Source organism: Psammomys obesus, unplaced genomic scaffold (genome assembly GCF_907164565.1).
Source record: "Psammomys obesus unplaced genomic scaffold, mPsaObe1.curated_primary_1811, whole genome shotgun sequence".
NCBI lineage: Eukaryota > Metazoa > Chordata > Mammalia > Rodentia > Muridae > Psammomys > Psammomys obesus.
In genome coordinates, this window is record NW_026590767.1 from 4,163,711 (window position 1) to 4,176,099 (window position 12,389).

General features: G+C 39.0%; 1 protein-coding gene across 1 annotated transcript in view; it reads left to right on the forward strand.

Moving 5' to 3' along the window:
• The first annotated feature begins 1,959 nt into the window (after positions 1-1,959).
• Positions 1,960-12,389, forward strand: part of Abraxas2 (abraxas 2, BRISC complex subunit) — a 42,271-nt gene continuing 31,841 nt past the window's right edge. Inside the window, exon 1 of the mRNA XM_055608954.1 lies at positions 1,960-2,058. Coding sequence (XP_055464929.1) covers positions 1,960-2,058 — 99 coding nt within the window. The remainder of the gene's footprint in view (positions 2,059-12,389) is intronic.

Consider the following 12,389-nt stretch of genomic DNA (forward strand, 5'->3'; position numbering starts at 1 on the left):
GAAAACTCCTGTATCAGCCTAGAATGGCAAGCCTACCGAGTGCCGAGCACCATCTGTCCACAAACCCTAAAGAGTGACCCTTTCTTCTTTTGAATAATTAGGAGGATACAGTCCTGACAACATAAACCATGTATGGGCCTATCTCCATGTTTTACGTCCTGATTATTTAAAGCTTATCAAATATATGACCTTGTAGGCAAGCTTGGCTGTTTCTACTGTAAACTTATAGTTTTGGAGGACAGCTTATTAATGTTTAGGTGTAGGGGAATAGAAAGACTATCAACATTAGCAAGGGCCTAATTTTTGTGTTCACGTCTAGTTGGACATAAGATGGCTTGAGACACCTTTGAAAATGGAACTATCAGATTTTCTTTCTAGCAATTGTTAATTGATGTAGGAGGGCCCAGGTCTTTGTAAGCGACACTTAGGCAGGTGGTCCTAAGCTGTATTAAAAAGAAAAAGAAAAAAACTAGCTGAACTGTAAAGGACTGCTGTTGGAAAATTAGGTTCTTTCACACAAGGAATAGTTCCAGGAGATGTGAGCTGAGAGCTGTCAATGAAAAACTTTCCCAGAAGCTAGGCTAAGCCAATTGGTCTGTCAAGAAGGGGCCTCAGTGGCCTTTCAGGGCACCTAGTGCAGGCATAACACAGTGAGCTACACAGTTGTCCAGGAGACTAGCATTCCAGGCAGAGGAAACAACAAATGCAAAGGCACTATGACCTGATGAATTTTCAGTGCTTCCAGAAAGCAAAGAGTCGACTACTGTAGCTGAAGCCAAGTAAACCAGGGTAGTAGAAGCAGGGGTCTGTCAGTGTAGGGTTTGGAGGTTAGCCAAGTATGATTTACACCTTATATTTAAACATTAACATAACCATTTCATTGGCTGTCTTGAGAATATATTTTGCAAGTTAACAGCCTCACTTCATTACCTTGATGTTTTGCACTAGTTAATTCTGTTATGAGGCCCTTCCTGAGTTTATCTCTTTCCCCTGGGTTTGACATTGGAAAATAGCTCCTAACAATGCCAAGTGTCCCTGAAGGGTAAAATTGCCACCAACTGGGACTCTCTTGGAGAAGTTTCGGTAACCGAGAGACAGATGACAGTGCTTTGGATTGAGGTGGCAGGTGTGCTGCTAATGAATTATCGAACTCTGTATTTTGAAGGTTGTTTTAGTCGATGTGATGTGGGGATCAGGAAAAACGAAGTTGCCAAGGTTGCAAGGGTTTTGACTTGAGCAATGATCAGAAACTGTCAGAGAGTTTTATTTGCTGAATTTGGGTAAGCAGTGAGAAGCAGCTTTGTAGGCAAACCAGGAGGCAAGTTGAAGAATCCCTTCCCTGAGTTCCTATTTTTCTAACCTTGATAGTTTAGTTTTCACTACTTATTACTTGTTTTTATCTTCTATGATTTTCGCTACACGTGTAGGGTTTGTTGTTGTTGCTGCTGTTTGCTGAAACAGATTTCTCTATGTATCTTTGGCTGGCCTCGGACTTGCAACCCTTCTGCCACTACAAGCTTATATATGAATTCTTTTGAATCCAGAATCCAGTCGTTTTACCAACTCCACTACTTCTGACCAAAATTCCCCTGTCACTACACCAGTGAGGATTATTGTAGATCCCCTTATCATAACCTTCCACCTCTCCTAGCCATTAGTCTTAACCAGGCAGGCAAAATGGTCTGTTTAAATTGAAATTACATCATGCTATTCCTGTGTCAAATCCCAACTGTTCAATTGCTTGAATCATCTCCAGCCTTTCATCCTTCAGCTTCATTTGCAGAATGGACAAACTGAATTATAACAAGGCTGTAGAGACACATGGAACAGAAGGTGCTTGGGTCTCTTTGATCTGGAATCCTTAACTTCCCTGTCCTCACCGGAGGCAGCTAGGAAGACTCCATTTCCCAGGATGCCCAGTGGCGGGGCGTCCGGAAGACAGTGCGCCCTCCGCGGGGCATGATGGGGGAGGTGGAGATTTCCATCATGGCGGCTTCCATTTCGGGCTACACTTTCAGCGCTGTGTGTTTCCACAGCGCCAACAGCAACGCCGACCACGTAGGTGCCGGGCCCCCTGCCATGGCCGCTGGGGCTTTCGGCCTCCTCCTCTGGCCCGCGCCTGTGGCCAAGCGAGGACCGCTGAAGGCTCGGCCCCCAATCCCGAGGCCAAGCCGGGGAGCTGGTGACCCAGGCGGCTCCCGCCCCCCTCCAGCTCCTGCACTCCGCGGGCCCTTTACTTGGCTCTCTCTGTCTCGGGCGGATCCTGGCACAGCTGTTCTCAGTCCAGAGGACCTAAAGCGCCCAGCCCTGCCAATGTCAGGAGTCTCCTGGCCAAAACTGGGTGCCTACCCCTTGCTGAGAGTCGGGCTTCCAGACTTGAGGAGCGCCCTGGGTCGGGATGGAGTTGAGAAATCGGGCTTGTAATCTAAAAGGAAAGGAACCAAGTCCTGCCGGCCGGCCTCACGGGTTGTCGTGACTGTCACTGTTCATACTTATCAGATGTGGGTTTTTTTTTTTTGTTGTTGTTGTTTTCCATCCCAGTGGAAAATGGAGAATGTGAACAGGCACGTTAGGTGCAGGGTTTGTTTGCACTTCCTCGAAGTTGCGTGTTTAGTTCTCAGCGTAGGTTCTTCTAATCCACGGAACTAGCCTTAATAGGGAAGTGACAAGCCTAAACATAAGCGATCAGAAATGTACAGGCCGGAGAGTCCATAGGAGCAAAGTCTCTCTTCGAGTGTCTTTTGTTTTATGAATTACCTTTCAATGCCACTAAACTCTGACTGGAAATTCTTTATGATATAGTTGTTTTTATAGGGCATAATTAATTTGCCGATCAGTTGGGGAATAGGTTTTTTTAGTGATGTTATTGGTTTAAACTCATTAAGTAAAAGTGGGCTTTTTGTGGTTGTCATTACAAAACAACGATAGCTGGATGAGAATTTGGATTTGGTTTGACGTCAGCAATCTTAGATTCCATTAATAAAAACTGATTCTGAGAGGTGATTCCATTAGTAAATTAAGTGGAATGAATTCACTGTGCTTTTTATCTCTGCAGTGTTGCTGGTAGAGATTACTGATAGGAATATATTCAGCATAGGTGTTTGTTTGTTTTCAAAGACAGCCTTTGGTATTGCAGCCAACTGCTTAATAACGTAAGTGGTTGTGAGACTCCTAGTGTCTACTACAGTTATGAGTTCAGGGGTGCTTCTTTACTGTTGTTTTATAGAGTAACTAGGAATATCATAGTTTATGTATAAGGCAAGATTATTATAAGGATAAGAAACTTGGACAGTATTTCTAGGAACTGCTGTAGTCATATTTCTTCAATTGATATTAATTCTTTGTTGTTGTTTTTAGGTAGGGTCATATAGTCAAGGCTGGGCCTGAATTCTTGATCTTTCTGCCTCCAACCTCCTAAGTGCTGGGATTTCAGAGCTATGCCATTACACCCAGCTTTAGATTGCTAGCCATTTAATAGCAATTGCCTTAATACTTATTTCATGTTTGGCATGAGGATAGAAATTCTATACAAGGTCAATAGTTGGCATTGTGTTTTATATAATTATATGCTTTTCTATTATCCTTATCACAATTATGGATCTGGAATACTTAAAAGTAATGTCAGTTTTAAAATTGAAGAACAAGAATTTACTTTTGTAAGACATGTTTGTTTGGTCTAAGAAAATTAGTCTAAAAACAAAAATTATTCTGTAGAGCTAAGGTTAGCAAACATATTTGCAGTTTTTTTTTTCTTTTGGAGATTATAATATAATTACACAATTTCTCCCTTTCTTTTTCTCCCTCCAACCCTCCCCTCATACACCTCTTCTTTCTGTGTTTCAAATTCATGGTCTTTTTTTATTAATCATTTTTACATGTTTATATTTATGTATGTATACATATATATCCCTAAATGTAACTTGCTCCGTCTGTATAATGCTATTTATATGTATGATTTCAGGGCTGACCATTTGTTTTGGATAATGATTGGTTTGTTCTTCTTTGGGGAAGACTCTCACTCAGCAATTCCTTAGTTGCTTATAGTTCTTTTTGTAGGGTTGAGGCCTTCTGGGCTTTCACCTGTCCAATTTGGCCTATCTATTGGTGTCATTTTTGTTCCATTCGTGTTTAGGCAGTCATTTTTGTGAGATTTTATGGACAGAGCTTCTGACAAATCTCGCAGCAAACATCATGATCTTATGGCTTCTACAGTTTCTGCCCCCTCTTCCACAGTATTCCCTGAGACTTGGGTGTGGGAGTGTTTTGTAGAGGTATCCGTTGGGACTGGGCCAGAACTCTTCATTTTGATTGGTTGTGGGTTTTCTGTAATGGTTTCAATCTGTTGCAAAGAGATGGGTGAGGACTACACTTATCTGTGAGTATAAGGATAAGTGTTTAGATTGTTGTTAGGGATTATGCTGTTTTAGTAAAGTGGTGATTGTAGGTTCTTTAAGGTCCATGACTTTATTAGCACTACAAATTTTGTCAGGTATCCGATGCCAACCATAGTTTTCCACTTATTGAGCAGATCTTAAGTCCAGTTAGAAACTAGTGGTTACTGCAAAGGTATGTATGTACTGCACCTTAGAGATATTGAATCATGCTGGTCGTTGATGTGGTTCATAAGTGTTATGTCTGGGTAAGATTGTTGGTTGCCTCCTTCCTTTGGAAGGTTGTATGGTGCCTTCTGATACCATAAAAGCTAGTCCTCAGGGAGGGTAGATTCAGGTCTGTTCCAGCTCAAGGGCCTCCTCCCAGTTTCTGAAGTGCATGATGTGTCATCAGCAATAGGAACTTCTTGTATCTCTTGAAGGTAACCAAGGACTATAATTCTTGGAGGAAAGCAGACATTTTCTGAAAATGACCAGATAATAAAAGATAGTACTTTCTTTTTAAAAAGTTTTGGAACCCTATGGTCTCTTTAACAACTCTTGAGCTCTTGTGAGGAGAGAACAAGTGTAGACCATGAACAAATGAGGTGACTGTGTTCTAATAAGAACTTATTTATAGCACTGAAATTTGAGTGGCCAATGATTGTAACATTTCATGGAACATCTGTTTTAATTTTTGCAACCATTTGAACATGTAGAAACCATACTTTCCTTGCCGGCTGTGCATTAGCAGAGTTGGGCCTGTGGTTTACTTTTTCCTGTTACGATGCAATACAGTGGTTCTCAACCTTCCTAGTGTTGCAACCCTTTAATACAGTTCTTCATGTTGTGGTGACCCCCAACCATAAAATTATTTGTGTTGCTACTTCATAACTGTAATTTTGCTACTGTTATGACTTGTAATATAAATATCTGATATGTGACCCTGTGAAAGGGTCATTTGACCTACTAAAGGGGTCACGAACTACAGGTTAAGAACCACAGATGTAATAGTTATTCAGATAGTCCAGGCTAGTGATAAATAAACAATCCTAGTTATTAGTTAACTTTGAATGTTTTAATGTCATGTGAATTTTTTGTTTGTTTGTTTGGTTGGTTGATTTTGTTTTTGGTTTGGTTTTTGTTAAGACAGGGTCTCTGTGTGGCTCTGGCTATCTTGGAACTTTCTATGTAGACCAGGCTGGCCTTGAACTCAGAGATCTACCTGCCTTTGCCTCACCAGTGCTGGATTTAAAGTGTTTGTGTTACCATGCCCAGCAGTATGTGAGTTTCTCATGCTCAGGACTATTGTGGTTACGAGGAAGATGTGAAAAAGTTAAATATGGATTTCAGGTAAATAACTATGTAATATTTAAGATATGCTAAAAAACTTATTTGCAATTTACCCGAAATTCAAATTTGACTGGGTGCTATATAATTTCTGATTCTGGGAACCCTCATCTATAGAACATAAGGAATCTATAGCTAAGTTAAGGATTTAAAGTTGTGTGGTAATAGTATATTGTTTGTTTAGTTTTTTTTCACTTTGGTCCAGAGAAATTATATTTTCTTCCATTTGTAATGAGAACTCATAATTGATAAGACAAGATTACTTAGTGTTTCTCATGTTCCTCCTATGTCAGCCTCTCCAGCGTACCCTACTGTCCCGGACCACTTAGCTAGTTAGTCGATATTTCTCAAACAAGTGGTCATAGATAGCTGTTTGAGGCTGAGGGGATTCTTCTGTCTTTCCCTTCAGTGCTGGGATTGAACGTCGGTGTTCTACCACTGAGCCATATGCATCCCCGCCCAAGACTTGTTTTTGTAAAGGAAATCTGTACATGAGGGGTTTTTTGTTTGTTTTTGAGGCAGGGTTTTTCTGTGTAGCCTTGGCCATTAGTCAGATTTAAAGAATACTCTTGAGTGGGTAATTGAGAAATTTGGGATTAATTCTTCATCTCTTTCGGGGGTTCTGGCAGTGTTATGGGTGGAACCCAGGGCACCACATTTCCCCTCAAATTCTCTCAACACCTAGCAAACACTCCCCCAAGTCAAATACAAAAGTAAGGCCACGAAGTATCTGTCTTGATCCCTTCACCCACAGATAAATACTTGCAACTGGAAATGTTTTTAAACTTTTCTGTGGCTGGTTTGATGAATCAGTGTAGAATAAGGACTGTGTAGAACATGGCACTGTTACAATAGAATTTATGCAATCTGTTGTAACAGTCCTGCCTTTCTATGCCCACCGCAGCTCCCAATTAATAACTTATTATATTTATTATTAGCTTAGGCACTATAGCTGGGCAGATTCTGAGTTATTCGAATCCAGCAATATTGGCCTGGCCTGTGTCCTGCCACCTTTCAATCTTAGTCTCTTAGTCCTTGCTTTCCTCTCTTGTCGGTTGGTGACTGACTACTGCCTTTTCAGATCCCATCTGAAATCCTCTCTTTCAGCCAGAGAGTCCTGTCCCCTCCCTCCCGTCTTTGTTATAGGTCATTCAGCTATTTAGCCAATCAGAAGATGATGGTGAACAGTGTTTACAAAATACTAAGAAGGTGCTTCATAAAAATGACAGTACCATTGTCTGGCCTGTAATCAGATCCCTGCCTCTCTGCCCAAACAGAAATCAGCATTTGAATAATATAGAGACAATCTTTATATCTTTACGTGGTACAGAATAACATCATCCAACATCTCTCCCCTTTAGCCCAATAAAAGGCTCTTTCTCTGACTCAATATACAATAAGAACAATTATGAGAACTATCAGGTAAGAATTTACAATGTCCAGTCTATTTGTATTTGATAACCTTGGAAAAAGGACTCTGCCATCTATCCTGTCTTGGTGAATCCAAAGTTCTGTGCATAAATAAATCACTTTCTATCATAACTTGCATTTATCAACCTATAATTATCTTTTTAGACCTTAAATTATTTTCTTAACTCCTAAGTAACTTAAGCTTAATTGTGAAACTATAACTATCTAGTCTTCAACCCCATAAGAGACCTGAGAAGGATAAGAGACCTGAGAAGAACAAATATTACCTGAGGAAACAAGAAGTTCAGAGCAAGCAGCTTCCAAAACTATAGAAATGACAGAGGTTGCTGGCTATCTGAAGAGTAACCTGTAATATTGGAGCATCCATCTTGGCCTACTGCCCTAGAATATCTGGCAGATTTTTCTGTGAAGCAGGTATTATGAAGGACTTGCCTACCTTGTCTTGGCAAAGTTTGGCAGGTGACTTCCCTGCATCCCACTTGTCCAGTTTAGACAGTATACTGTCAGCAGTCAAGGCAAGGACAAATTTTTGCCCAGTGACAGCTTGCCACATTTGAAGAAAACTCCATATGGAAGTTCTTTGATGCCCATCATCATCTTTAAAGTAGAATGGGGTTGCTGCCTGGAACAGACATGTCTCATTGTCATGAAAAGCCTTTTATTAATAAAACATCTTTGGCATTTTTTTTTTTAAGATTCATTGCTTTATTATTTATACAGTACTCTGCCTGCATGTATATGTACACACCAGAAGAGGGCACCAGATCTCATTATAGATGGTTGTGAGCCATCATGTGGTTGCTTGGAATTGAACTAGGACTTCTGGAAGAGTAGCCAGTGTGCTTAACCACTGAGCCATTTCTCCAGCCCCTATAAAACATCTTTAATGACCTATTCTGTAGATCTCTGAGGTTTTTGAAGACTATCTATTTATCTATAGTTTATTTGACTATGCAAATGATATTTACTATCTGTTCAACCAAGCTTTTTTCTATTATTAACTATTTTTTTCCTGTTAATTCATATTAGTACCTAACATGACCATAAGTTGGATTGACTATTAACTTGCATTTTTAAAAATTATCCTAAACAGTTTGTAATAGTAACTTTCAAAAGGACTAGAATGTCTCATGCATTTTTAAATGAGTTGAGTAGGTACAATACCTAAAACAAGAGTTGAAACATATATACAGTATGTTGTATCTTAAGTTTGTATTGCTATACAAAAATCCATACCAATGTAAAATATATGAGACAAGTAGTTGCTTTCTAGTCTAAAAGTAGATTCAATCTACCCTTTTATCCTGTTATTCCTATATTCCCCCCTTTTTATATTTATCCCTTCCTCCACCCTTTTCCCCTAACATTAAATAGAGAAAGGATAGAGTAAAGAAATCCCTAAATCTAACCTCCTTTACTTTGTTTCCTCCTTGACCAAGTCCATTAATAACTTGTAACCAACCCCCTTAGATGACAACAAACATCCATCACCCACCAAACAACCAAAAACCACCCGTCCTACTTTTTGGGAATGGGGTGTTCTATTCAAATTGCTTCCTGTTGTCTTGGGGGGTGACGTTGTATTTGGGGGCCCTAAAAAATTGGTAAAATGGCCCAAGTCCTAGGAGAGCTAACTTTATAATTTGTTGTCCAGTCTCTGTGTGATGGGAAAGTGCAGGCTAGAACAGTCTGAGGGTGGACCATCTCAGCCAGCCATTTTGAAGTTGTTCTGGATGCAGATTTTCAAGGAAACAGCTATTGAAACAGTCTGTGAGGTTAGTTCACTTGGGCTACTTTTCTTGTCTTCTTTAGTGTCTGGTCATTTTGCTCTGTAAACCTATAAACTTTTAAAGGTTTACTTATTTGTACCAACACATGTATGGAATTTGCATTGTGCACAAATCAGCTAAAGATTCTCTGCTCTATGTTTAAGCAGAAAAGGCATCTGTCTGTCTTTATAAGTCAGTTTTGACTGTATAACCAAACTGTAATATAAATTCCCATCCATGCCATATGAATTGGTGGCATATAAGTCCTGTGAACTCTGTAGCCGAAAAGATTTATTGGCTACACAAAGACATGACTCAACCAGTCTCAAAGCTGTTCCCATAATAGGGATTAACTATTTTACCTGTTTTGTTCTTCTTGCTTTCTTCCTTTGTTTCTGCAGCCAGGATTTTCAGGAGGTCTTTTCTGATCAAATCTAATCTTTATTAATTTTGAAGGAATCCATAGTTTTTCTTCTGTAAGGCAAAATCTCTCCCCCAACACAACACACTTCCTGACCTCCATTCTGAAGTTAAGACATCCTTAAAATAAATGGGTTAGCTTACTTAGCAGTTTAATCCAATGTCTGTCAGCAGCTGTTGGTTTTTGCTAGTTAGCATTTAAAAACTAATGTTAATAAATCACTAAGTGATCTACCCGTGGGGATCTTTTTACACCTTTGTGTTTATTAAGCTTCTCTTTTAAAGTGTGATTAGCTCTTTCTACAACTCCTTATACTGTAGGATTGTATGGTACACCTGTAATATGCTTTTTATTGTAACATGCAAAATCTGTTTCACTTTACTAGAGACATGTGCTGGAGCATCGCCAGCCTCAGTTTGTACAGGTGTCTTCATACTAACCATAACTCTTAATAAATGTGTAATTACACAATCAGCCTTTTAAAACTTAGAGCAGTTGCCCATTGAAATTCTGAATATGTATCTACAGTGTAGTGCAAACACTTTAATTTTCCAGACTCTGCAAAATGAACCACATCCATTTGCTAAATTTCATTTCTTTGGGTTACTTCCTGCAGGTAATGGAGCTTGAGTATACAAAGAACAAGTAGGACTTTTTTTTTTTTTTTAATAATTTCCTTGGCTTGTTGCCAAGTGATAGAAAAAAAATATCTTTCTTCAAACCTTTGCTATTAGTCTGGTGTTTCTTGTGAAACCTGAAGCTTCTACCACATTTCTGAATTTTTTTTTGTAGACCTATCTTATCCTAGATAATTAATGGAATCTCTTCTTTTTGTTTTAAGTATAGTTTCCATTTCATTTGTTCAAAATGTTTTTTCTTTTGTCCTCCTTCTGTTCTTCTGTCCACCACAGCCTTTTGTCTTTACATGGGTTTTGATGGAGGTTATGATGCAGCACCAGTCAGTATGAATCATGGTGGGCTTCACGAGATTGATTCCTGACTATCTTGCTTTGAATGACACAGCTCACGAAGTAATACAGCTTGATATAGAGTTTGAAGTACATAAGCACCAATGACACTTGCTTCAGTGGCTTCTGCAATGTTCTGAATAAGGAGCTTCTTAATGGCCTTGTCCTTGGGCACGCAGCAGGCGCAGTTTGTGGCCCTTTTGTATTTTTTCTTTTAGAAGCAATTTGTAATCTCCAACAAGGCTAAATTCTCTTCATCAAATATTTTTTCTAAGTTATTTGTATCTGAAGATATCAGCTATATAATGATAAATTATAGATTGAGGAAATTTTGAGTTATTTCTAATGGCTGTTGTATAAAATATTGGCACAAGGTAGGACTGTTTTAACATTCCTTGTGTCAAGACCCTCCAATGTCACCTTTTAACAGTTTGAGAGTTATTATAAGTAGGCATTGTTAAAGCGATTTTTTTTTCTCTATCTTGCTCATGCAAAGTGATGGTGAAACCACAATCTATTAAATCAATTAATATAATAAGCTATGCCTGAGGTAATAAAAAAGTTAAGGGGATTTCAGGTTATAAGGAACCCATAGGCTGAATGACTTTATTGATTGCTCTCAGATCTGTTAACATCCTCCATTTTTCGGATTTCATTTTAATGACAAATATGGGAGAATTCCAGGGGCTGGTGGACTCTTCTATATACTGAGTCTCCAGCTGCTTTTGCCTAGAATTTTTTTTTTTTTTTTTTAAATCATAGGCCATTGCTCTACCCATACAGGCTTGTCAGTTAGCCACTTATTGGTAGGGCAGTTGGTGTTCTACCAGCAGTGGCTTTCCAATATAAAGTTGAAGAGCCAGCCTCTACTGTATCCTGCTTATGGTCAGCCTGGACAATCTGTAACTGTGTTTGGTAACGTTGTGTATGTATGTATTTGGAACTTCTCTTTTACAGCTTGTCTCTGAGATTGGAGGAATGTTAATTTGTACTTCCCACTGTTGGAATAGATCTCCTTTCCATATGGCCTTCATTTTTTTTTATTTGACTTTCTAGTCCTATGTATTTAGGTCCATTTTAGACTTTGTTTTACCTTGGACAGTGTCCCAATTCCTAGGAGCTATATAGGTACCCTTGGAAGTAGCCAAGCTAGATCCCAGGAATCTTGTGAAATTGCTACATCTGATCCTGTGTCCACTAAGCCTTCAATATCAGTTACATCTAACTGTAATTTTGACTTTGGTTTCTTATAATTTACAGTAGTTTGCCAAAATGTCTGTTTTTTGGTATCTCTACAATCTGTTTTATGCGTAGGAGCTGCTCTATCGGTGTTAAGTGGTTTATTTAAGTTTTGAGCAGCTCTGTTTGTCCTATCAGGCTTTAGTTTTTCTAGTTGCTTTCCAGAACAGTTTTTTTTACTTGGCTAACAGGAAAGGAATAGCTCATGGGGTTTGTTTGTTTGTTTGTTTGTTTGTTTTTGGTCAGGCCTTAAGCAAAACCCCTTAGTCAGTTTTCTGACATTAAGGGATTGCCTCAAATCTCTTTGGATGACCTTTATTCTTGAGCACTATGTCAGTTCCTTCTGCATCTCCTACATTTCATAGAAAACTTTCTCCCTGGATTATTACTAGAGAAGAATTTATGCCAGGCAGTGGTGGCACACACCTTTAAACCCAGTCCATGGAAGGCAGAGACAGGTGAATCTCTGAGTTCAAGGTTAGCCACGTCTACATAGTGAGTTTCAGGACAGTCAAGGTTACACAGAGACAGAGAAACCCTGTCTCAAAAACCAAACAAAAACAAAAACAGAGAGAGAGAATTTATCCTTAGGAACTGTTTTAAGGAATGACCTGATCTTTCACAGTCACAGTAATGGACATTATGAGGTTTTTAATCTTCTACAATTTTTTGCCTAACCACAACTGAATTGTGATCATTAGATTCAATATCTGCAGTATTTTTAATTCACTCATGAAGAAGTACTGATCTGGCCCTTGAAAGTTTAGTAGCTTTTTTGCATTTAGCATTAGCATTTTCTTTCTTTCTTTCTTTCTTTCTTTCTTTCTTTCTTTCTTTCTTT